We start from the raw sequence: 27,365 nt of genomic DNA on the forward strand, positions 1-27,365 counted from the left end.
AGTGTATACCAGCAGTGATACAAGAGGTGGTCCACAAGAGTGTGTATACCAACAGTGATACAAGAGGTGGTCCACAAGAGTGTGTATACCAACAGTGATGCAAGAGGTGGTCCACAAGAGAGTGTATACCAGCAGTGATACAAGAGGTGGTCCACAAGAGTGTGTATACCAACAGTGATGCAAGAGGTGGTCCACAAGAGTGTGTATACCAACAGTGATACAAGAGGTGGTCCACAAGAGTGTGTATACCAGCAGTGATACAAGAGGTGGTCCACAAGAGAGTGTATACCAACAGTGATACAAGAGGTGGCCCACAAGAGGGAGTATACCAGCAGTGATACAAGAGGTGGTCCACAAGAGAGTGTATACCAGCAGTGATACAAGAGGTGGTCCACAAGAGTATACCAACAGTGATACAAGAGGTGGTCCACAAGAGTGTATACCAGCAGTGATACAAGAGGTGGTCCACAAGAGAGTGTATACCAGCAGTGATACAAGAGGTGGTCCACAAGAGTGTGTATACCAACAGTGATACAAGAGGTGGTCCACAAGAGTGTGTATACCAACAGTACAAGAGGTGGTCCACAAGAGTGTGTATACCAACAGTGATGCAAGAGGTGGTCCACAAGAGTGTATACCAGCAGTGATACAAGAGGTGGTCCACAAGAGTGTGTATACCAACAGTGATACAAGAGGTGGTCCACAAGAGTGTGTATACCAACAGTACAAGAGGTGGTCCACAAGAGTGTGTATACCAACAGTGATGCAAGAGGTGGTCCACAAGAGAGTGTATACCAGCAGTGATACAAGAGGTGGTCCACAAGAGTATACCAACAGTGATACAAGAGGTGGTCCACAAGAGAGTGTATACCAGCAGTGATACAAGAGGTGGTCCACAAGAGTGTATACCAGCAGTGATACAAGAGGTGGTCCACAAGAGAGTGTATACCAGCAGTGATACAAGAGGTGGTCCACAAGAGTGTGTATACCAACAGTGATGCAAGAGGTGGTCCACAAGAGTGTATACCAGCAGTGATACAAGAGGTGGCCCACAAGAGTATACCAGCAGTGATACAAGAGGTGGTCCACAAGAGTATACCAACAGTGATACAAGAGGTTGCCCACAAGAGTATACCAACAGTGATACAAGAGGTGGCCCACAAGAGTATACCAACAGTGATACAAGAGGTGGCCCACAAGAGTATACCAACAGTGATACAAGAGGTGGTCCACAAGAGGGAGTATACCAGCAGTGATACAAGAGGTGGCCCACAAGAGTATACCAACAGTGATACAAGAGGTGGCCCACAAGAGGGAGTATACCAGCAGTGATACAAGAGGTGGTCCACAAGAGGGAGTATACAAAGCAATATACACCAGGAGAGTGTAAGGGGGGGGAGGGAGGTGGTGGGCAAGATGAGGAAACAGGAACAAGTACGGAACTTGTCGCGTGGTGAGTCACCGTAGCTGGTGATCCGGGTCCTGGCGTTCACCAACTACACTCAAGTAACGCAGCATTAACCTTACGGCCGCCCAAGTAACACACAGCGTTAACCTTACGGCCGCCCAAGTAACACACAGCGTTAACCTTACGGCCGCCCAAGTAACACACAGCGTTAACCTTACGGCCGCCCAAGTAACACACAGCGTTAACCTTACGGCCGCTCAAGTAACACACAGCGTTAATCTTACGGCCGCTCAAGTAACACACAGCGTTAACCTTACGGCCGCCCAAGTAACACACAGCATTAACCTTACGGCCGCTCAAGTAACGCAGTATTAACCTTACGGCCGCCCAAGTAACACACAGCGTTAACCTTACGGCCGCCCAAGTAACACACAGCATTAACCTTACGGCCGCTCAAGTAACACACAGCGTTAACCTTACGGCCACCCAAGTAACGCAGCGTTAACATTACGGCCGCCCAAGTAACAGACAGCGTTAACATTACGGCCGCCCAAGTAACACAGCGTTAACCTTACGGCCGCCCAAGTAACACACATCGTTAACCTTACGGCCGCCCAAGTAACGCAGCGTTAACCTTACGGCCGCCCAAGTAACGCAGCATTAATCTTACGGCCGCCCAAGTAACGCAGCGTTAACATTACGGCCGCCCAAGTAACAGACAGCGTTAATCTTACGGCCGCCCAAGTAACACACAGCGTTAATCTTACGGCCGCCCAAGTAACAGACAGCGTTAATCTTACGGCCGCCCAAGTAACGCAGCGTTAATCTTACGGCCGCCCAAGTAACGCAGCGTTAATCTTACGGCCGCCCAAGTAACGCAGCGTTAATCTTACGGCCGCCCAAGTAACAGACAGCGTTAATCTTACGGCCGCCCAAGTAACGCAGCGTTAACCTTACGGCCGCCCAAGTAACGCAGCGTTAACCTTACGGCCGCCCAAGTAACGCAGCGTTAACCTTACGGCCGCCCAAGTAACGCAGCGTTAACCTTACGGCCGCCCAAGTAACACACAGCGTTAACCTTACGGCCGCCCAAGTAACGCAGCGTTAACATTACGGCCGCCCAAGTAACGCAGCGTTAACATTACGGCCGCCCAAGTAACACACAGCGTTAATCTTACGGCCGCCCAAGTAACACACAGCGTTAACCTTACGGCCGCCCAAGTAACGCAGCGTTAACATTACGGCCGCCCAAGTAGCAGAGAACGTTACTTACTGCAGCACAGGCTACTGGCAGGTCGGCCTTGGCCCCACGTGTAGCAGGAGCCCCGCTCAGTTGGACAAGGGCGTCTGGGGAACCCATTCCCTCCGCTGAGACTTGAGCGCCTCGTCAGCTTTTAAGTGGCGCTCAACCCCGACAGGAACCACATGGAGGCCATTGAAGTCGAGCTGAAAGAGCGTCTGTGGAGGTAAGACTATCATCTGACCTTTCCTGTGGCTGACCTGTGACCTTTGAGTGCCGTCGGCGCAGTCGTCTGAAGAATGACTCTCTCTACATTGCCCCTCTGAGGAAATCAACTCCTTTCCCATTACAGACAGAAGAGTGCCATCTTAGATGTGACCGTTCACGCGACCTGGGTGAGAGGTGGCGCCCGCTCAACTGTCATGGTGAGACGCTTGTTAGTGGCTGACGGGTAGTTAGGTGGAGGTGAAGTGTGGTGTGACTGTGTAGTCACGTGTGTGAGTGGTGTGACTGTGTAGTCACGTGTGTGAGTGGTGTGACTGTACTCACCTAGTTGTACTTATGGGGGGTTGAACTTCGGCTCTTTGGTCCCGCCTCTCAACTGTCAATCAACAGGTGTACAGGTTCCTGAGCCTACTGGGCTCTATCATATCTACATTTGAAACTGTGTATGGAGTCAGCCTCCACCACATCACTGCCTAATGCATTCCATCTTTTAACTATGCAACTGGAAAAAATCTTTCTAACGTCTCTGTGGCTCATTTAGGTACTGAGCTTCAACCTGTGTCCCCTTGTTCGTGTTCCACCCGTGCTAAATAGTGTCTTTGTCCACCTCCTTGTCCACCATCTGACCACGCTCATGACCCCGGGCAGCCGAGGGAGCCGGTCGGCCGAGCGGACAGCACGCTGCACTTGTGATCCTGTGGTCCCGGGTTCGATCCCAGGCGCCGGCGAGAAACAATGGGCAGATTTTCTTTCACCCTATGTCCCTGTTACCTAGCAGTAAAATAGGTACCTGGGTGTTAGTCAGCCGTCACGGGCTGCTTCCTAGGGGTGGAGGCCTGGTCAAGGACCGGGCCGCGGGGACACTAAAGCCCCGAAATCATCTCAAGATAACCTCAAGATAACCCCCCGCCCCCCTCACAGTTACTCGCTGCTTGCTGTTGCTCACATTACTCCCTTATCCACTCCCTGGAGCACCTTACCTTACTGCTTCTTGCTCCAACTTTTGTATCAGGCTTTTATGGGGTACTGTGGCAAAGGCGCTCTGATACACTGCAATTGTTTAGATATGGGTAGACCCCGGGTCGTGGGGGTCGAGGGCTGGCAGGCCGCCCCAGGTCGTGGGGGTCGAGGGCTGGCAGGCCGCCCCGGGTCGTGGGGGTCGAGGGCTGGCAGGCCGCCCCGGGTCGTGGGGGTCGAGGGCTGGCAGGCCGCCCCAGGTCGTGGGGGTCGAGGGCTGGCAGGCCGCCCCGGGTCGTGGGGGTCGAGGGCTGGCAGGCCGCCCCGGGCCGAGGGGGTCGAGGGCTGGCAGGCCGCCCCGGGCCGAGGGGGTCGAGGGCTGGCAGGCCGCCCCGGGCCGAGGGGGTCGAGGGCTGGTAGGCCGCCCCAGATCGAGGGGGTCGAGGGCTGGCAGGCCGCTCCGGGTCGAGGGCTGACAGGCCGCCCCGGGCCGAGGGGGTCGAGGGCTGACAGGCCGCCCCGGGCCGAGGGGGTCGAGGGCTGGTAGGCCGCCCCAGGTCGAGGGGGTCGAGGGCTGGTAGGCCGCCCCAGGTCGAGGGGGTCGAGGGCTGGCAGGCCGCCCCGGGCCGAGGGGGTCGAGGGCTGGCAGGCCTCCCCGGGCCGAGGGGGTCGAGGGCTGGTAGGCCGCCCCAGGTCGAGGGGGTCGAGGGCTGGCAGGCCGCCCCGGGTCGAGGGCCGGCTGGTCGGTCTCTATAGTGCTCCCAATAAAGGAAAACGCGACAGGACAGTGAACCGTAGACTATGACATTCTCACCCCCGTTTTCATTATCTTGTCACATTCACGCAAGAGAAAACTTCCAAGACCATATTTTCACGCCGCAAATCCATGCCAAGTTTTGGTAATAGTTATTATTGAAGGGGTGATGCATCTTGGACCTTAAGGGTTGTAGAAGACAATGTGGGAGGCAGTCACAGAGGCACCCTTGACCCCTTTGGCACAGTCGCCCCTTTGGCACAGTTTGGCACAGTATTTTTAGTGAGTTTCATAATATAAGAAACTTGTTCATCTCTAGTTATATAAATACAGAATTAGTTTTCTGTGGTGGTGCATTATAGGAGGCGAGTGAAGCAAGCACGGGCACCGATACTGGTGCAGGGTGCCAGCCCCTCCCCCACACCCCGCAGGCACACCCACACTACCGCCCAGCTCCAGCCGCCACCAACATAAACTGGAGGACGGAATTAGCTGTAGGTAGGGCTACCATCATCTATGGTGGCAGTTTCCTTGCTGCCTCAGTGCTGCCTGCTGCCTCTCGCTCCCTCACTCTCTCTCCCTAGCCTCTAGGCCCCGTCTCCACACCCCTGGTGAGTATACTTGACACTTGCCACACCTGTATAGTGTCAATAGTGGGAGTCATAGTCCTGGTGAGTATTGGTGGTGGTGGGGGAGCCCCTGTGGGTCCGGGAGGCTTGGAGCACAGAGCGGCTCTGTCTCCCCGGTGGTGGTGGAGGTGTGCTACAGAAAACGACGACACTGCCGTCTATGGCACACTAAGCTGTGACGACGCTGCTGTCCACGACACACTAAGCTGTGACGACGCTGCTGTCCACGACACACTAAGCTGTGACGACGCTGCTGTCCACGACACACTAAGCTGTGTGACAACGCTGCTGTCCACGACACACTAAGCAGTGTGACAACGCTGCCGTCCTCGACACACTAAGCTGTGTGACAACGCTGTCGTCCACGACACACTAAGCTGTGTGACAACGCTGCTGTCCACGACACACTAAGCAGTGTGACAACGCTGCTGTCCACGACACACTAAGCTGTGTGACAACGCTGTCGTCCTCGACACACTAAGCAGTGTGACAACGCTGCTGTCCACGACACACTAAGCAGTGTGACAACGCTGCTGTCCACGACACACTAAGCAGTGTGACCAATAACACCAGTGTGTGTGTGTCTGCTGATGGTAGTGTAGTTCGCTGGCATTTCCCTACTTTTACTGTTGTAATTATTGAGGTCGTAAGTCATTCTTCCCTCACATTCCTCCATGAATATATTCCACATTTTCTTAGTTACTCCTTAAATGACAAACACAGCTTGCTTTTGATAAGCTTGAAGGGGAAACATTCAGTATGTTAGGCGCTGAATGATTTCCTCCAGTTATGGTCTTGCTAATTTCTTTTTATCTTGTGAATGAAACCGAAAACAGGAAATGTGATTATATGCGGTTTTTTGTTTTCATATTTGTCTCGAGATGACAGCTGGCTCTTGTGTTGGTAAGCTGTCAAGCTGAGGCAGGAGAGAAGCGGGTACTGCGTCTCTTACAGTGTGTGTGTGCTGTCAGCGTCTGGTGGAGGTGGTGGGTAGGGCAGCACTCCCAACATGGGCCAGCATCACCCAACATGGGCCAGCATCACCCAACATGGTCCAGCATCACCCAACATGGGTTAGCATCACCCAACATGGGCCAGCATCACCCAACATGGGCCTGCATCACCCAACGTGGGCCAGCATCACCCAGCATGGGCCAGCATCACCCAACATGGGCCAGCATCACCCAACATGGGTCCACCTTCACTCTTTTACTCAAGTATTTTCATCAGTTACAGCCAGTGTAATGGTCTTGGTGTGTGTACTCACCTAGTTGTGCTTGCGGGGGTTGAGCTCTGGCTCTCTGGTCCCGCCTCTCAACCGTCAATCAACTGGTGTACAGGTTCCTGAGCCTACTGTGCTCTATCATATCTACACTTGAAACAGTGTATGGAGTCAGCCTCCACCACATCACTGCCCAATGCATTCCACCTGTTAACTACTCTGACACTGAAAAAGTTCTTTCTAACGACCCTGTGGCTCATGTGGGTACTCAGTTTCCACTTGTTCGCGTACCGCCCGTGTTAAACAGTTTATCATTATCTACCTTATCAATACTTCTGAGAATTTTGTAGGTAGTGATCATGTCTCCCCTTACTCTTCTGTCTTCCAGATTGTGTGTGTGTGTGTACACACAAATATGTTTGCAGGGTCGAGCGCGAACTCTTGAGCTCCGGCTTTCATGCTGTGGGGTTGTCTCCTGCGGAGAGTCTCTGGTCTCCTGTTTCTTATCTTGTCTTATCTTGTCTACCTTTGAAACAAGTTATCGAGTTACTCATCAGTCTCTACTCCATCCCATTTGTTCAGTATTACTCTAAAACGTTCACAGCCATTTACGTTCGTTCAACGTTGTTTTAGTGTATGTCATCCGTGTCCGTTTCCTTCTGTAATTACCTAAGTGTAGTTACAGGATGAGAGCTACGCTCGGGGTGTCCCGTCTTCCCAGGACTCTTTGTCGTATAACGCTATGAAAGTACTACGGTGTTGGCCGCCGCCACCACCTCGCCCGGCTTGCTCCAACCGTGTTCCTCTCTCTTTCTGAAATAAAACTTTCTAATTTTTTTCGGCACCTTTGTTTACTTAACTTGATTCTGTGTTTTCTTGTTCGTGAAGTTGCTGGTTTCAGGAATTCCGGGTGCGTGCGTGCGTGTGCGTATATGCGTACGTGTGTGCGTGCGCGCATACGTGGTGTAACTCACTAAACTAGTGTAATTAAAGCGTGAACCTGAGGCCATGTTTGATGTTAAAGTGTTGAAGAGCATTTTTTGTGGCTGGCTTATGAGCCGCCGCCTTGTAGCCATTGTGTTATTAGTGAACTTTTCTCACATTCCAAGTCTTGGACAACTCTGGCATCAAAGTTGTGGATGGACACTTCCACAACTAATACCAATATTTACTGAAATTTCTTACTCCTTTACATGTGCTGCGGCTAGTGAGGTCATCGGGTCCTGTTTGTTCTCAACTTGGAGGCGAGTCTTCTCCACCTTATCTACTTTCCTCAGTGTCTTGTGTGTGATCATGTCCCCCTCTCTTGTGTCCTCCAGGCACCTTTGGTGTAGTTCCTTAACCCCTTCCTCACGGCTCTCCCGTCGTCGCAGTTCCTTAACCCCTTCCTCACGGCTCTCCCGTCGTCGCAGTTCCTTAACCCCTTCCTCACGGCTCTCCCGTCGTCGCAGTTCCTTAACCCCTTCCTCACGGCTCTCCCGTCGTCGCAGTTCCTTAACCCCTTCCTCACGGCTCTCCCGTCGTCGCTCTGCCAGTAACCTTGTTACAATCCTCACTGGTTATAAAATTTTGGTTTATTACAAGGATTTCAAATCGGTGTTGCATATATCGTCGTTTACCAAACAATGACTGTGTAGGTTGCCTTGAAAAGTTCTGATTGAGGTTTCTAAGGATCACTATGGTCTTGGGCAGCGTTTCACACGATGCTGATGTTTCGTTGTTTGTGTGTGCCTCTGGTGTGGGTGTTGGACAGGTGTCCTCTCCCAGATCTCTCTCAGAGGTCCCTGTAGTTGTCTTCCCCCAAATGCTGTTAACAAGACCTATCTACCTAACACAAAGGTAGGTAGTCTTTTCTGAATTGTTATCACCTTACACTCGTTAGGGTTGAATACTAGCAACCATTTGTTTGCCCAGTCTTGGAGAATGTCTGGGGTCTTCTTTGCAGTCCTCCTGTTTTTGCGTTCATAGTTACCTATGTGTTGGTTACAGACATTGGTATGAACGCGCTCACTCCTTCGGGTAGGTGGTTCCTGAGCTCCAGGAAGGGTAGGTGGTTCCTGAGCTCCAGGAAGGGTAGGGGTCCCAGGACGAGCCTTGGGGCACCCCACTTGTCTCTGTCTGCGTTACCTTCATCACCTGTTGCTTGTGTAATGACTCCCCTCTTCCTTACCTCACTCCCTCTCTTCCTTACCTCCCACTCCCTCACCCCTCTCTCCCTCTCCCCTCCTCCCTCACCTCTCCCCACCCCTCCCTCACCTCTCCCCCACCCCTCCCTCACCTCTCCCCCACCCCTCCCTCACCTCTCCCCACCCCTCCCTCACCTCCCCCCCCTCTCCCTCACCTCCCCCCCCCCCTCCCTCACTACCTTCTCCTGGTGCCAATTCCTCATTAACTGCGACTGTTGCTCTCCAAATGTTCACCTTGAAAGGTAATTTATTTTAAAGCTGCCCACTACCAGCTGTACCTCACACTACCAGCTGTACCTCACACTACCAGCTGTACCTCACACTACCAGCTGTACCACACACTACCAGCTGTACCTAACACTGCCAGCTGTACCTCACACTACCAGCTGTACCACACACTACCAGCTGTACCTAACACTGCCAGCTGTACCTAACACTGCCAGCTGTACCTCACACTACCAGCTGTACCTCACACTACCAGCTGTACCACACACTACCAGCTGTACCTAACACTGCCAGCTGTACCTCACACTACCAGCTGTACCACACACTACCAGCTGTACCTAACACTGCCAGCTGTACCTCACACTACCAGCTGTACCTCACACTACCAGCTGTACCACACACTACCAGCTGTACCTAACACTGCCAGCTGTACCTCACACTGCCAGCTGTACCTCACACTACCAGCTGTACCTCACACACTACCAGCTGTACCTCACACACTACCAGCTGTACCTCACACTACCAGCTGTACCTCACACTACCAGCTGTACCACACACTACCAGCTGTACCTAACACTGCCAGCTGTACCTCACACTACCAGCTGTACCTCACACTACCAGCTGTACCTCACACACTACCAGCTGTACCTCACACACTACCAGCTGTACCTCACACTACCAGCTGTACCTCACACACTACCAGCTGTACCTAACACTGCCAGCTGTACCTCACACTACCAGCTGTACCTCACACTACCAGCTGTACCTCACACACTACCAGCTGTACCTCACACACTACCAGCTGTACCTCACACTACCAGCTGTACCTCACACTACCAGCTGTACCTCACACACTACCAGCTGTACCTCACACACTACCAGCTGTACCTCACACTACCAGCTGTACCTCACACTACCAGCTGTACCTCACACTACCAGCTGTACCTCACACTACCAGCTGTACCTCACACTACCAGCTGTACCTCACACTACCAGCTGTACCTCACACTACCAGCTGTACCTCACACTACCAGCTGTACCTCACACTACCAGCTGTACCTCACACTACCAGCTGTACCTAACACTGCCAGCTGTACCTCACACTACCAGCTGTACCTCACACTGCCAGCTGTACCTCACACTACCAGCTGTACCACACACTGCCAGCTGTACCTCACACTACCAGCTGTACCTAACACTGCCAGCTGTACCTCACACTACCAGCTGTACCTCACACTGCCAGCTGTACCTCACACTACCAGCTGTACCACACACTGCCAGCTGTACCTCACACTACCAGCTGTACCACACACTGCCAGCTGTACCTCACACTACCAGCTGTACCTCACACACTACCAGCTGTACCTCACACTACCAGCTGTACCTCACACTACCAGCTGTACCTCACACTACCAGCTGTACCACACACTACCAGCTGTACCACACACTGCCAGCTGTACCTCACACTACCAGCTGTACCTCACACTGCCAGCTGTACCTCACACTACCAGCTGTACCACACACTGCCAGCTGTACCTCACACTACCAGCTGTACCTCACACTACCAGCTGTACCTCACACTACCAGCTGTACCTCACACTACCAGCTGTACCTCACACTACCAGCTGTACCTCACACTACCAGCTGTACCTCACACACTACCAGCTGTACCCCACACTACCAGCTGTACCTCACACTACCAGCTGTACCTCACACTACCAGCTGTACCTCACACACTACCAGCTGTACCTCACACTACCAGCTGTACCCCACACTACCAGCTGTACCTCACACACTACCAGCTGTACCTCACACACTACCAGCTGTACCTCACACACTACCAGCTGTACCTCACACTACCAGCTGTACCTCACACACTACCAGCTGTACCTCACACTACCAGCTGTACCCCACACTACCAGCTGTACCCCACACTACCAGCTGTACCTCACACTACCAGCTGTACCTCACACTACCAGCTGTACCTCACACACTACCAGCTGTACCTCACACTACCAGCTGTACCTCACACTACCAGCTGTACCTCACACTACCAGCTGTACCTCACACACTACCAGCTGTACCTCACACACTACCAGCTGTACCTCACACTACCAGCTGTACCTCACACTACCAGCTGTACCTCACACACTACCAGCTGTACCTCACACACTACCAGCTGTACCTCACACTACCAGCTGTACCTCACACACTACCAGCTGTACCTCACACACTACCAGCTGTACCTCACACACTACCAGCTGTACCTCACACTACCAGCTGTACCTCACACACTACCAGCTGTACCCCACACTACCAGCTGTACCCCACACTACCAGCTGTACCTCACACTACCAGCTGTACCTCACACTACCAGCTGTACCTCACACACTACCAGCTGTACCCCACACTACCAGCTGTACCTCACACTACCAGCTGTACCTCACACTACCAGCTGTACCTCACACACTACCAGCTGTACCTCACACTACCAGCTGTACCCCACACTACCAGCTGTACCTCACACACTACCAGCTGTACCTCACACACTACCAGCTGTACCTCACACTACCAGCTGTACCTCACACTACCAGCTGTACCTCACACTACCAGCTGTACCTCACACTACCAGCTGTACCTCACACTACCAGCTGTACCTCACACTACCAGCTGTACCACACACTACCAGCTGTACCTAACACTGCCAGCTGTACCTCACACTACCAGCTGTACCACACACTACCAGCTGTACCTAACACTGCCAGCTGTACCTAACACTGCCAGCTGTACCTCACACTACCAGCTGTACCTCACACTACCAGCTGTACCACACACTACCAGCTGTACCTAACACTGCCAGCTGTACCTCACACTACCAGCTGTACCACACACTACCAGCTGTACCACACACTACCAGCTGTACCTAACACTGCCAGCTGTACCTCACACTACCAGCTGTACCTCACACTACCAGCTGTACCACACACTACCAGCTGTACCTAACACTGCCAGCTGTACCTCACACTACCAGCTGTACCTCACACTACCAGCTGTACCTCACACACTACCAGCTGTACCTCACACTACCAGCTGTACCTCACACTACCAGCTGTACCACACACTACCAGCTGTACCTAACACTGCCAGCTGTACCTCACACTACCAGCTGTACCTCACACTACCAGCTGTACCTCACACACTACCAGCTGTACCTCACACACTACCAGCTGTACCTCACACTACCAGCTGTACCTCACACACTACCAGCTGTACCTAACACTGCCAGCTGTACCTCACACTACCAGCTGTACCTCACACTACCAGCTGTACCTCACACACTACCAGCTGTACCTCACACACTACCAGCTGTACCTCACACTACCAGCTGTACCTCACACTACCAGCTGTACCTCACACACTACCAGCTGTACCTCACACACTACCAGCTGTACCTCACACTACCAGCTGTACCTCACACTACCAGCTGTACCTCACACTACCAGCTGTACCTCACACTACCAGCTGTACCTCACACTACCAGCTGTACCTCACACTACCAGCTGTACCTCACACTACCAGCTGTACCTCACACTACCAGCTGTACCTCACACTACCAGCTGTACCTCACACTACCAGCTGTACCTCACACTACCAGCTGTACCTCACACTACCAGCTGTACCTAACACTGCCAGCTGTACCTCACACTACCAGCTGTACCTCACACTGCCAGCTGTACCTCACACTACCAGCTGTACCACACACTGCCAGCTGTACCTCACACTACCAGCTGTACCTAACACTGCCAGCTGTACCTCACACTACCAGCTGTACCTCACACTGCCAGCTGTACCTCACACTACCAGCTGTACCACACACTGCCAGCTGTACCTCACACTACCAGCTGTACCACACACTGCCAGCTGTACCTCACACTACCAGCTGTACCTCACACACTACCAGCTGTACCTCACACTACCAGCTGTACCTCACACTACCAGCTGTACCTCACACTACCAGCTGTACCACACACTACCAGCTGTACCACACACTGCCAGCTGTACCTCACACTACCAGCTGTACCTCACACTGCCAGCTGTACCTCACACTACCAGCTGTACCACACACTACCAGCTGTACCTCACACTACCAGCTGTACCTCACACTACCAGCTGTACCTCACACTACCAGCTGTACCTCACACTACCAGCTGTACCTCACACTACCAGCTGTACCTCACACTACCAGCTGTACCTCACACTACCAGCTGTACCTCACACACTACCAGCTGTACCCCACACTACCAGCTGTACCTCACACTACCAGCTGTACCTCACACTACCAGCTGTACCTCACACACTACCAGCTGTACCTCACACTACCAGCTGTACCCCACACTACCAGCTGTACCTCACACACTACCAGCTGTACCTCACACTACCAGCTGTACCTCACACACTACCAGCTGTACCTCACACTACCAGCTGTACCTCACACTACCAGCTGTACCTCAACTACCAGCTGTACCTCACACTACCAGCTGTACCCCACACTACCAGCTGTACCTCACACTACCAGCTGTACCTCACACTACCAGCTGTACCTCACACACTACCAGCTGTACCTCACACTACCAGCTGTACCTCACACTACCAGCTGTACCTCACACTACCAGCTGTACCTCACACACTACCAGCTGTACCTCACACTACCAGCTGTACCTCACACTACCAGCTGTACCTCACACACTACCAGCTGTACCTCACACTACCAGCTGTACCTCACACACTACCAGCTGTACCTCACACACTACCAGCTGTACCTCACACACTACCAGCTGTACCTCACACACTACCAGCTGTACCTCACACTACCAGCTGTACCTCACACTACAGCTGTACCTCACACTACCAGCTGTACCCCACACTACCAGCTGTACCCCACACTACCAGCTGTACCTCACACTACCAGCTGTACCTCACACTACCAGCTGTACCTCACACACTACCAGCTGTACCCCACACTACCAGCTGTACCTCACACTACCAGCTGTACCTCACACTACCAGCTGTACCTCACACACTACCAGCTGTACCTCACACTACCAGCTGTACCCACACTACCAGCTGTACCTCACACACTACCAGCTGTACCTCACACACTACCAGCTGTACCTCACACTACCAGCTGTACTCACACACTACCAGCTGTACCTCACACTACCAGCTTACCCCACACTACCAGCTTACCTCACACTACCAGCTGTACCTCACACTACCAGCTGTACCTCACACACTACCATCTGTACCTCACACTACCAGCTGTACCTCACACTACCAGCTGTACCTCACACTACCAGCTGTACCTCACACTACCAGCTGTACCTCACACACTACCAGCTGTACCTCACACTACCATGTACCTCACACTACCAGCTGTACCTCACACTACCAGCTGTACCTCACACTACCAGCTGTACCTCACACTACCAGCTGTACCTCACACACTACCAGCTGTACCTCACACACTACCAGCTGTACCTCACACACTACCAGCTGTACCTCACACACTACCAGCTGTACCTCACACTACCAGCTGTACCTCACACTACCAGCTGTACCTCACAATATACCAGCTGTACCTCACACACTACCAGCTGTACCTCACACACTACCAGCTGTACCTCACACACTACCAGCTGTACCTCACACACTACCAGCTGTACCTCACACACTACCAGCTGTACCTCACACTACCAGCTGTACCTCACACTACCAGCTGTACCTCACACTACCAGCTGTACCTCACACTACAGCTGTACCTCACACTACCAGCTGTACCTCACACTACCAGCTGTACCTCACACTACCAGCTGTACCTCACACTACCAGCTGTACCTCACACTACCAGCTGTACCTCACACTACCAGCTGTACCTCACACACTACCAGCTGTACCTAACACTACCAGCTGTACCTCACACTACCAGCTGTACCTCACACACTACCAGCTGTACCTCACACTACCAGCTGTACCTCACACTACCAGCTGTACCTCCACACTACCAGCTGTACCTCACACTACCAGCTGTACCTCACACTACCAGCTGTACCTCACCACTACCAGCTGTACCTCACCACTACCAGCTGTACCTCACACTACCAGCTGTACCTCACACTACCAGCTGTACCTCACACTACCAGCTGTACCACACACTACCAGCTGTACCTCACACTACCAGCTGTACCTCACACTACCAGCTGTACCACACACTACCAGCTGTACCTCACACTACCAGCTGTACCTCACACACTACCAGCTGTACCTCACACTACCAGCTGTACCTCACACACTACCAGCTGTACCTCACACACTACCAGCTGTACCTCACACACTACCAGCTGTACCTCACACACTACCAGCTGTACCTCACACACTACCAGCTGTACCTCACACACTACCAGCTGTACCTCACACACTACCAGCTGTACCTCACACACTACCAGCTGTACCTCACACTACCAGCTGTACCTCACACTACCAGCTGTACCTCACACACTACCACACTGTACCTACACTGCCAGCTGTACCTCACACACTACCAGCTGTACCTCACACTACCAGCTGTACCTCACACACTACCAGCTGTACCTCACACACTACCAGCTGTACCTCACACTACCAGCTGTACCTCACACTACCAGCTGTACCTCACACTACCAGCTGTACCTCACACACTACCAGCTGTACCTAACACTGCCAGCTGTACCTCACACACTACCAGCTGTACCTCACACACTACCAGCTGTACCTAACACTGCCAGCTGTACCTCACACACTACCAGCTGTACCTCACACACTACCAGCTGTACCTAACACTGCCAGCTGTACCTCACAGACTACCAGCTGTACCTCACACACTACCAGCTGTACCTCACACACTACCAGCTGTACCTCACACACTACCAGCTGTACCTAACACTGCCAGCTGTACCTCACACACTACCAGCTGTACCTCACACACTACCAGCTGTACCTCACACACTACCAGCTGTACCTCACACACTACCAGCTGTACCTCACACTACCAGCTGTACCTCACACTACCAGCTGTACCTCACACTGCCAGCTGTACCTCACACTACCAGCTGTACCTCACACTGCCAGCTGTACCTCACACTGCCAGCTGTACCTCACACTACCAGCTGTACCACACACTACCAGCTGTACCTCACACTGCCAGCTGTACCTAACACTGCCAGCTGTACCTCACACACTACCAGCTGTACCTCACACTACCAGCTGTACCTCACACACTACCAGCTGTACCTCACACTACCAGCTGTACCTCACACTACCAGCTGTACCTCACACTGCCAGCTGTACCTCACACTACCAGCTGTACCTCACACTGCCAGCTGTACCTCACACTGCCAGCTGTACCTCACACTACCAGCTGTACATCACACTGCCAGCTGTACCTCACACACTACCAGCTGTACCTCACACTACCAGCTGTACCTAACACTGCCAGCTGTACCTCACACTACCAGCTGTACCACACACTACCAGCTGTACCTCACACTGCCAGCTGTACCTCACACTGCCAGCTGTACCTCACACTGCCAGCTGTACCTCACACTGCCAGCTGTACCTCACACTGCCAGCTGTACCTCACACTGCCAGCTGTACCTCACACACTACCAGCTGTACCTCACACTACCAGCTGTACCTCACACTGCCAGCTGTACCACACACTGCCAGCTGTACCTCACACTACCAGCTGTACCTCACACACTACCAGCTGTACCACACACACTACCAGCTGTACCTCACACTGCCAGCTGTACCTCACACTGCCAGCTGTACCTCACACTGCCAGCTGTACCTCACACTACCAGCTGTACCTCACACTGCCAGCTGTACCTCACACTGCCAGCTGTACCTCACACTACCAGCTGTACCCCACACACTACCAGCTGTACCCCACACACTACCAGCTGTACCCAACACTACCAGCTGTACCACACACACTACCAGCTGTACCTCACACACTACCAGCTGTACCACACACACTACCAGCTGTACCCCACACACTACCAGCTGTACCACACACACTACCAGCTGTACCACACACTACCAGCTGTACCACACACACTATCAGCTGTACCACACACACTACCAGCTGTACCCCACACACTACCAGCTGTACCTCACGCTAGCAGCTGTACCACACACTACCAGCTGTACCTCACACACTACCAGCTGTACCCCACACACTACCAGCTGTACCTCACGCTACCAGCTGTACCACACACTGCCTGGTTGAGACACGGGTCACTCAACCTGGTTCCAATGACCATTTACAATTGCAAGAGTTGGTCCTGATGTTGCAGTCGCTTCATGCAATTTACGTGATAATGATGCGTGGTAAAGGTGTGTGTGGCACGAGGACACGAGGACACAGAGGACACGGAGGACACGAGGACACGGAGGACACGAGGACACGAGGATACGAGGACACGAGGATACGAGGACACGAGGACACGGAGGACACGGAGGACACGGAGGACACGGAGGACACGAGGACACGGAGGACACGGAGGACACGGAAGACACGAGGACACGGAAGACACGAGGACACGGAAGACACGGAAGACACTAGGACACGGAGGACACGAGGACACGAGAACACCGAGGACACGGAGGACACGAGGACACGAGGACACGGAGGACACGAGGTCACGGAGGACACGGAGAACACGAGGACACGGAAGACACGAGGACACGGGGACACGGAGGACACGGAGGACACTAGGACACGGAGGACACGAGGAGACGGAGGACACAGAGGACACTAGGACACGGAGACACGGAGGACACAGAGACACGGAGGACACAGAGACACGGAGGACACTAGGACACAGAGACACGGAGGACACTAGGACACAGAGACACGGAGGACACGGAGACACGGAGGCAACAGTCACTCCTCTGGAAGAGTGAAGTCTTCCGTAGCGTCTTCCCGGATTAAAGACGCTACGTGAATATTCAGCAGTCTTAGTGGAGAGTTGTGGCGGGTCCTGCTTCCTCCTGCTGCTGCCTTCCTCTCTCCCGCCAGTCTTAGTGAGAGTTGTGGCGGGTCCTGCTTCCTCCTGCTGCTGCCTTCCTCTCTCCCGCCAGTCTTAGTGGAGAGTTGTGGCGGGTCCTGCCTCCTCCTCCTGCTGCTGCCTTCCTCTCTCCCGCCTGTCTTAGTGGAGAGTTGTGGCGGGTCCTGCCTCCTCCTGCTGCTGCCTTCCTCTCTCCCGCCAGTCTTAGTGGAGAGTTGTGGCGGGTCCTGCTTCCTCCTGCTGCTGCCTTCCTCTCTCCCGCCAGTCTTAGTGGAGAGTTGTGGCGGGTCCTGCTTCCTCCTGCTGCTGCCTTCCTCTCTCCCGCCAGTCTTAGTGGAGAGTTGTGGCGGGTCCTGCCTCCTCCTCCTACTGCTGCCTTCCTCTCTCCCGCCAGTCTTAGTGGAGAGTTGTGGCGGGTCCTGCTTCCTCCTGCTGCTGCCTTCCTCTCTCCCGCCTGTCTTAGTGGAGAGTTGTGGCGGGTCCTGCTTCCTCCTGCTGCTGCCTTCCTCTCTCCCGCCAGTCTTAGTGGAGAGTTGTGGCGGGTCCTGCCTCCTCCTCCTACTGCTGCCTTCCTCTCTCCCGCCTGTCTTAGTGGAGAGTTGTGGCGGGTCCTGCTGCCTCCTGCTGCTGCCTTCCTCTCTCCCGCCTGTCTTAGTGGAGAGTTGTGGCGGGTCCTGCTGCCTCCTGCTGCTGCCTTCCTCTCTCCCGCCTGTCTTAGTGGAGAGTTGTGGCGGGTCCTGCTGCCTCCTGCTGCTGCTGCTGCCTTCCTCTCTCCCGCCTGTCTTAGTGGAGAGTTGTGGCGGGTCCTGCCTCCTCCTCCTCCTGCTGCCTTCCTCTCTCCCGCCTGTCTTAGTGGAGAGTTGTGGTGGGTCCTGCCTCCTCCTCCTCCTGCTGCCTTCCTCTCTCCCGCCTGTCTTAGTGGAGAGTTGTGGCGGGTCCTGCCTCCTCCTCCTGCTGCTGCCTTCCTCTCTCCCGCCTGTCTTAGTGGAGAGTTGTGGCGGGTCCTGCCTCCTCCTGCTGCTGCCTTCCTCTCTCCCCTGCCTGTCTTAGTGGAGAGTTGTGGCGGGTCCTGCCTCCTCCTCCTCCTGCTGCCTTCCTCTCTCCTGCCTGTCTTAGTGGAGAGTTGTGGCGGGTCCTGCCTCCTGCTGCTGCTGCCTTCCTCTCTCCTGCCTGTCTTAGTGGAGAGTTGTGGCGGGTCCTGCCTCCTCCTGCTGCTGCCTTCCTCTCTCCCGCCTGTCTTAGTGGAGAGTTGTGGCGGGTCCTGCCTCCTGCTGCTGCTGCTGCCTTCCTCTCTCCTGCCTGTCTTAGTGGAGAGTTGTGGCGGGTCCTGCCTCCTCCTGCTGCTGCCTTCCTCTCTCTCTTCCAATTGAAACACTCATATGAAACTGAAGAAAGGCAGTTAGAACAGAAAGCAATTCAGGAAATAAAGAAAAAATCCAAAATATTTCTTCTCATATGCGAAATCAAAAGCAAAAACCACTGCCAGTATTGGACCTATTCGTACAAGTGAAGGTTCATACACGGAGGATGACAAAGAAATTAGTGAAATCCTAAAAAAGCAGTATGAGGACATGTTTAGCACTCCAATAAACAACATGAAGGTGGAAGATCCAGACAATTTCTTTATGCGGGATATTCAAACCCCTGTAAATATAACTGATATAAACACGAGTGCACTAAATTTTGAAAAAGAAATTGAAAACATGCCCATGCACTCGGCCCCAGGTCCAGACTCATGGAATTCAATATTTATAAAGAAATGCAAAGTGCCGGTAGCACAGGCACTCAGTATAGTGTGGAGGAAGAGCTTAGACACGGGGGAGATACCAGATGCACTTAAAGTAGCAGACATAGCCCCTCTACACAAGGGAGGGAGCAAAGCATTGGCAAAAAATTATAGACCAGTTGCACTAACATCGCACATCATAAAAGTATTTGAGAGAGTGATTAGGAGTCAGGTCACCAATTTCATGGAGACCAATGACCTTCACAACCCAGGCCAACATGGATTTCGAGCGGGAAGATCGTGCCTCTCACAGCTACTTGAGCACTACGACAAAGTCACTGAGGCATTAGAAGAGAAACAGAATGCTGATGTGATATACACGGACTTCGCAAAGGCCTTCGATAAATGTGACCATGGCGTGATAGTACACAAAATGAAGTCAATGGGAATAACCGGTAAAGTAGGACGCTGGATACTCAGTTTTCTGTCAAACAGGACTCAGCGAGTAACGGTCAACCATATAAAATCTAGTCCAAGTGCAGTGAAAAGCTCTGTACCTCAGGGTACAGTCCTTGCACCGCTGCTTTTCCTTATTCTCATATCAGATATAGACAAAAATACAAGTCACAGCTTCGTATCATCCTTTGCAGATGACACAAAAATCAGTATGAAAATTACCTCGGCTGAGGACATTGAAAAACTTCAAGCTGATATTAATAAAGTTTTCGACTGGGCATCAGAAAATAACATGATGTTTAACAGTGATAAATTCCAGGTACTCAGGTACGGTAAAAATGAGGACCTTAAACATAATACAGAGTACAAAACACAATCAAATGTACCCATAGTAGGAAAACAGCATGTAAAGGATTTGGGAATAATAATGTCTGACGACCTAACGTTTAAGGAGCATAACCAAGCAAATATTGCGACAGCCAGAAAAATGATAGGATGGATTACGAGAACTTTCAAATCCAGGGATCCCATCACAATGGTTTTACTCTTCAAGTCACTTGTGTTGTCCCGTCTTGAGTACTGCTCAGTACTCACTTCCCCCTTCAGAGCAGGAGAGATTGCTGAAATAGAGGGAATACAGAGAACATATACGGCACGCATAGACGCAATAAAGCACCTAAATTATTGGGATCGTCTCAAAGCCCTCCAAATGTACTCACTAGAAAGAAGACGAGAGAGATATCAAATAATATACACCTGGAAGATACTGGAGGGCCAAGTACCAAATCTACACAGTAAAATAACAACGTACTGGAGTGAACGATATGGAAGAAAATGTAGATTAGAACCAGTGAAGAGCAGAGGTGCCATAGGCACAATCAGAGAACACTGTATAAACATCAGAGGTCCGCGGTTGTTCAACGTCCTCCCAGCGAGCATAAGAAATATTGCCGGAACAACCGTGGACATTTTCAAGAGGAAACTAGATTTATTCCTCCAAGGAGTGCCGGACCAACCGGGCTGTGGTGGGTATGTGAGCCTGCGGACCGCTCCAAGCAACAGCCTGGTGGACCAAACTCTCACAAGTCGAGCCTGGCCTCGGGCCGGGCTTGGGGAGTAGAAGAACTCCCAGAACCCCATCAACCAGGTATCAACCAGGTATCCTGCTGCTGCCTTCTTCTGCCTGCTGCTGCCTTCCTCTCTCCCGCCTGTCTTAGTGGAGAGTTGTGGCGGGTCCTGCCTCCTGCTGCTGCCTTCCTCTCTCTCCTGCTCATTATTTTGTAGAGCGTGATCTTAAGAGTAATGGAGGCGTCGCTACAATTGATGTGTTGAGTATTGAGTAAGAACATATTGTGAGGTCATGGGGTCAATAACTAGAGGCCAGGGTCATCACTGAGGCCGGGATACCCACATGAGTATTTGTTGTGCATATTGATCATATATATAATTATTATAGCTTCAATCATGGACAATTTTAGCTGTTACGCAAACACTTACGAACCTGTCCATCTTTTCCCAGTCTTTGGCGGCTTTGTTTACAATTATTAAACAGTTAATGAGCCCTGAAGCACCAGGAGGCTGTTTATAACAATAACAACAGTTAATTGGCAAGTTTTCATGCTTGTAAACTGTTTAATAAAAGTAACCAAAGCCGTCAAAGATTGAGGAAAGATGTACAGGTTCATAAGTGCTTGCGTAACTGCTTGGTGAATCAGGCCCCAGGTCGCTGCGGAAGGCGCCCATCCGGATATGGTGAATCAGGCCCCAGGTCGCTGCGGAAGGCGCCCATCCGGATATTTGTTTACATTTGTAAATGTTGCCCCGAGGGTCGAGTGTATTGGGCTCTGTGTTGCCCCGAGGGTCGAGTGTATTGGGCTCTGATCACACGCCCTGCAACTGACCACCTCATGCAAGGCGGTTTGCAACATATTCCTGTGGTGCAAGATAACTGACGTGTACAGTGGTGCAAGATAACTGACGTGTACAGTGGTGCAAGATAACTGACGTGTACAGTGGTGCAAGATAACTGACGTGTACAGTGGTGCAAGATAACTGACGTGTACAGTGGTGTAAGATAACTGACGTGTGTACTGGAGCAAGATAACTGACGTGTGTACTTGTGCAAGATAACTGACGTGTACAGTGGTGTAAGATAACTGACATGTGTACTGGTGCAAGATAACTGACGTGTGTACTGGTGCAAGATAACTGACATGTGTACTGGTGCAAGATAACTGACGTGTGTACTGGTGCAAGATAACTGACGTGTGTACTGGTGCAAGATAACTGACGTGTGTACTGGTGCAAGATAACTGACGTGTGCAGTGGTGCAAGATAACTGACGTGTACAGTGGTGCAACATTGACTGAACAAAGCGGCGCTTGAGCACAAGGAGAGATAACGGTACCGTTGCTATCTCCTCGCCTCTCGCCTGTACAGGTGGGAAGACGATTGGGCTCGTCTTGAAGCACTGTGTGTACCAAGGTCAGACTGCAGCACGCGGCCCTCCTACACCACCACGACCTTACACTTTCCCGGCTTGGTGTCCCACAGCCACCAGGCTGTAGGAAAGACGTTCCATTTGGCCTTCCTCATGGCCGCGTCTGTCTCCAAGACGAGCTGTCTCTTCACTGTTTCTTCCTTGTTCCTTCTTGCCTTCCTTCGGAGCCTCGTTTACCCTGCTCAAGGAGCCGGCCTGGACACACTCACACGGGGCTTCATGGGACGTGGAGAGTCCCTATCAGATGAGTGGTAAACATTGGCTCGTTCAACTCGCCTTATGTTTATTCTCTTAGTAAAGAGGAAGGAGAGGCATAGGTGAAGGGAAGTATAGAAGTGGGGAATACAGTGAGAGGTATGAAAGCAGGCGGGCTGTCCGCCTTGCTGACACCATGTGTGGGTGTTGGCAGCTAAGCTAAGCTGGCTCCCTCTTGTCAGGGAGCTGTGAGTGTGTGAGAGGTTCTTCACGTGTGTTTCACCATATGTGGATGTCCATAGATGAATACTGTGAAGCATTCATATATAGACACTCCGATGCTTCCACACACGTTATTCTGTTTAAGGCTCTTTATTATTATTATTTATTGAGTTATTCATACACATACATATATATACCTATATTCATATGCATATACACAACTATACACATACATACACACATACGTACTAAATTTTTCCAATTATTGGGGAAGGATTTCTGGTCAGTATTTCATCTGAAAATTATGTACTGTGGGGCGGGGTTTTCATCTAGTAAATCAAGGCATTTGGGCCACCAGTTGTGGGAGTGGGGCGTCTCATCTTGGGCCACCAGCTGTGGGAGTGGGGCGTCTCATCTTGGGCCACCAGCTGTGGGAGTGGGGCGTCTCATCTTGGGCCACCAGCTGTGGGAGTGGGGCGTCTCATCTTGGGCCACCAGCTGTGGGAGTGGGGCGTCTCATCTTGGGCCACCAGCTGTGGGAGTGGGGCGTCTCATCTTGGGCCACCAGCTGTGGGAGCGGGGCGTCTCATCTTGGGCCACCAGCTGTGGGAGTGGGGCGTCTCATCCTGGGCCACCAGCTGTGGGAGTGGGGCGTCTCATCTTGGGCCACCAGCTGTGGGAGCGGGGCGTCTCATCTTGGACCACCAGCTGTGGGAGTGGGGCGTCTCATCTTGGGCCACCAGCTGTGGGAGCGGGGCGTCTCATCTTGGACCACCAGCTGTGGGAGTGGGGCGTCTCATCTTGGGCCACCAGCTGTGGGAGCGGGGCGTCTCATCTTGGACCACCAGCTGTGGGAGTGGGGCGTCTCATCTTGGGCCACCAGCTGTGGGAGCGGGGCGTCTCATCTTGGGCCACCAGCTGTGGGAGTGGGGCGTCTCATCTTGGGCCACCAGCTGTGGGAGTGGGGCGTCTCATCTTGGGCCACCAGCTGTGGGAGTGGGGCGTCTCATCTTGGGCCACCAGCTGTGGGAGCGGGGCGTCTCATCTTGGGCCACCAGCTGTGGGAGCGGGGCGTCTCATCTTGGGCCACCAGCTGTGGGAGTGGGGCGTCTCATCTTGGGCCACCAGCTGTGGGAGTGGGGCGTCTCATCTTGGGCCACCAGCTGTGGGAGTGGGGCGTCTCATCTTGGGCCACCAGCTGTGGGAGTGGGGCGTCTCATCTTGGGCCACCAGCTGTGGGAGTGGGGCGTCTCATCTTGGGCCACCAGCTGTGGGAGTGGGGCGTCTCATCTTGGGCCACCAGCTGTGGGAGCGGGGCGTCTTATTTGGGGCGAGAGTGACCCCCCTAGAGGCGAGAGTGACCCCCCTAGAGGCGAGAGTGACCCCCCTAGAGGCGAGAGTGACCCCCTAGAGGCGAGAGTGACCCCCCTAGAGGCGAGAGTGACCCCCTAGAGGCGAGAGTGACCCCCCTAGAGGCGAGAGTGACCCCCCTAGAGGCGAGAGTGACCCCCCTAGAGGCGAGAGTGACCCCCCCCCCTAGAGGCGAGAGACCCCCCCCTAGAGGCGAGAGACCCCCCCCCCTAGAGGCGAGAGACCCCCCCCTAGAGGCGAGAGTGACCCCCCCCTAGAGGCGAGAGTGACCCCCCCTAGAGGCGAGAGTGACCCCCCCTAGAGGCGAGAGTGACCCCCCCCTAGAGGCGAGAGTGACCCCCCCCCCCTAGAGGCGAGTGACCCCCCCCCTAGAGGCGAGAGTGACCCCCCCCCCCTAGAGGCGAGAGTGACCCCCCCTAGAGGCGAGAGTGACCCCCCCCTAGAGGCGAGAGTGACCCCCCCCCTAGAGGCGAGAGTGACCCCCCCCTAGAGGCGAGAGTGACCCCCCCCTAGAGGCGAGAGTGACCCCCCCCCCTAGAGGCGAGAGTGACCCCCCCCCCTAGAGGCGAGAGTGACCCCCCCCTAGAAGCGAGAGTGACCCCCCTAGAGGCGAGAGTGACCCCCCCCTAGAGGCGAGAGTGACCCCCCCTAGAGGCGAGAGTGACCCCCCCCCTAGAGGCGAGAGTGACCCCCCTAGAGGCGAGAGTGACCCCCCTAGAGGCGAGAGTGACCCCCCCTAGAGGCGAGAGTGACCCCCCCTAGAGGCGAGAGTGACCCCCCTAGAGGCGAGAGTGACCCCCCCTAGAGGCGAGAGTGACCCCCCCTAGAGGCGAGTGACCCCCCCCCCCTAGAGGCGAGAGTGACCCCCCCCCCCTAGAGGCGAGAGTGACCCCCCCTAGAGGCGAGTGACCCCCCCCCTTAGGCGAGAGTGACCCCCCCTTAGGCGAGAGTGACCCCCCCCCCTAGAGGCGAGAGTGACCCCCCCCTAGAGGCGAGAGTGACCCCCCTAGAGGCGAGAGTGACTCCTCCCTAGAGGCGAGAGTGACCCCCCCTAGAGGCGAGAGTGACCCCCCCCCTAGAGGCGAGAGTGACCCCCCCCCCTAGAGGCGAGAGTGACCCCCCCCCTAGAGGCGAGAGTGACCCCCCCCTAGAGGCGAGAGTGACCCCCCCTAGAGGCGAGAGTGACCCCCCCTAGAGGCGAGAGTGACCCCCCCTAGAGGCGAGAGTGACCCCCCCCCCCCCTAGAGGCGAGAGTGACCCCCCCCCTAGAGGCGAGTGACCCCCCTCCTAGAGGCGAGAGTGACCCCCCCCTAAAGGCGAGAGTGACCCCCCCCCTAGAGGCGAGAGTGACCCCCCCCCCTAGAGGCGAGAGTGACCCCCCCCTAGAGGCGAGAGTGACCCCCCCCCCCCTAGAGGCGAGAGTGACCCCCCCCCTAGAGGCGAGAGTGACCCCCCTCCTAGAGGCGAGAGTGACCCCCCCCCTAGAGGCGAGTGTGACCCCCCCCCTAGAGGCGAGAGTGACCCCCCCCCTAGAGGCGAGAGTGACCCCCCCCCCTAGAGGCGAGAGTGACCCCCCCCCTAGAGGCGAGAGTGACCCCCCCTAGAGGCAAGTGACCCACCTAGAGGCGAGAGTGACCCCCCCTAGAGGCGAGTGTTTCCCCCCTAGAGGCGAGTGTGACCCCCCTAGAGGCGAGAGTGACCCCCCCTAGAGGCGAGTGACCCCCCTCTAGAGGCGAGAGTGACCCCCCTCTAGAGGCGAGAGTGACCCCCCTCTAGAGGCGAGAGTGACCCCCCTCTAGAGGCGAGAGTGACCCCCCTCTAGAGGCGAGAGTGACCCCCCTCTAGAGGCGAGAGTGACCCCCCTCTAGAGGCGAGAGTGACCCCCCTCTAGAGGCGAGAGTGACCCCCCCTCTAGAGGCGAGAGTGACCCCCCTCTAGAGGCGAGAGTGACCCCCCTAGAGGCGAGAGTGACCCCCCTAGAGGCGAGAGTGACCCCCTGGAGGCGAGAGTGAAAGTAGAGAGTGGACCAGGCGGCCTTGTACCTGGTTCTGAGTGCCCCGCCGCCCCTGAACGTGTTCATGTTTCCCCTCACCATCTGGGGAGTTCCCGGGTGTCCCCCGGTGGCCAGGGTGTCCCCCGGTGGCCAGGGTGTCCCCTGGTGGCCAGGGTGTCCCCTGGTGGCCAGGGTGTCCCCCGGTGGCCAGGGTGTCCCCCGGTGGCCAGGATGTCCCCCGGTGGCCAGGGTGTCCCCTGGTGGCCAGGGTGTCCCCCGGTGGCCAGGGTGTCCCCCGGTGGCCAGGGTGTCCCCTGGTGGCCAGGGTGTCCCCCGGTGGCCAGGATGTCCCCCGGTGGCCAGGGTGTCCTCCGGTGGCCAGGGTGTCCCCCAGTGACCAGGGTGTCCCCCGGTGGCCAGGATGTCCCCCGGTGGCCAGGGTGTCCCCCGGTGGCCAGGGTGTCCCCCGGTGGCCAGGGTGTCCCCCGGTGGCCAGGGTGTCCCCCGGTGGCCAGGGTGTCCCCCGGTGGCCAGGATGTCCCCCGGTGGCCAGGGTGTCCCCCCGGTGGCCAGGGTGTCCCCCCGGTGGCCAGGGTGTCCCCCGGTTCGAGACCCGTGGAAACTGACCTACTTGAGCAAGCTGTGAGCGGGTGGCGCTGTGAGCGGGTGGCGCTGTGAGCGGGTGACGCTGTGAGCGGGTGACGCTGCCCACATGTTTACCTTACTACCACCAAAGGTCTTTAATAATTCAATCTGTCCGGGGACAGGAAGCCAGAGTGTATTCACGCACGTTTGGCTTTTCTCCCGCCATGTTTTGTGGCGTGACGTTCATTGTGAGGCTGATTGTACACTGGCTTCTATCCCTCTTTTTCTCATATTCCCTTTCCCCCTCTTCCTTCCCCTTTCTGACCGTCTCCACCCACTCCCTTTCCCCTTCCCTCTCCCTCCC

The 27,365-nt window shown here is 54.5% G+C and overlaps 1 protein-coding gene across 5 annotated transcripts in view; it reads left to right on the forward strand.

Annotated features, from left to right (window-relative positions):
• Positions 1-2,919: 2,919 nt before the first annotated feature.
• The window catches only part of LOC123767091 (adenylyl cyclase-associated protein 1), a 148,868-nt gene continuing 124,422 nt past the window's right edge, over positions 2,920-27,365 (forward strand). Inside the window, exon 1 of one of the 5 annotated variants that reach the window (XM_069304757.1) lies at positions 2,920-3,073. Coding sequence is in view for 1 of the 5 variants with exons in the window: in XM_045756591.1 (XP_045612547.1) it covers positions 22,880-22,886 (7 nt within the window). In the remaining 4 variants the exon portion in view is untranslated. Of the gene's footprint in view, positions 3,074-5,053; positions 5,196-19,219; positions 22,887-27,365 lie in introns of those variants that run through there. The other 4 variants (XM_069304756.1, XM_045756592.2, XR_011222770.1 and 1 more) reach the window with 4 other exon arrangements.

Source organism: Procambarus clarkii, chromosome 53 (genome assembly GCF_040958095.1).
Source record: "Procambarus clarkii isolate CNS0578487 chromosome 53, FALCON_Pclarkii_2.0, whole genome shotgun sequence".
Classification (NCBI taxonomy): domain Eukaryota; kingdom Metazoa; phylum Arthropoda; class Malacostraca; order Decapoda; family Cambaridae; genus Procambarus; species Procambarus clarkii.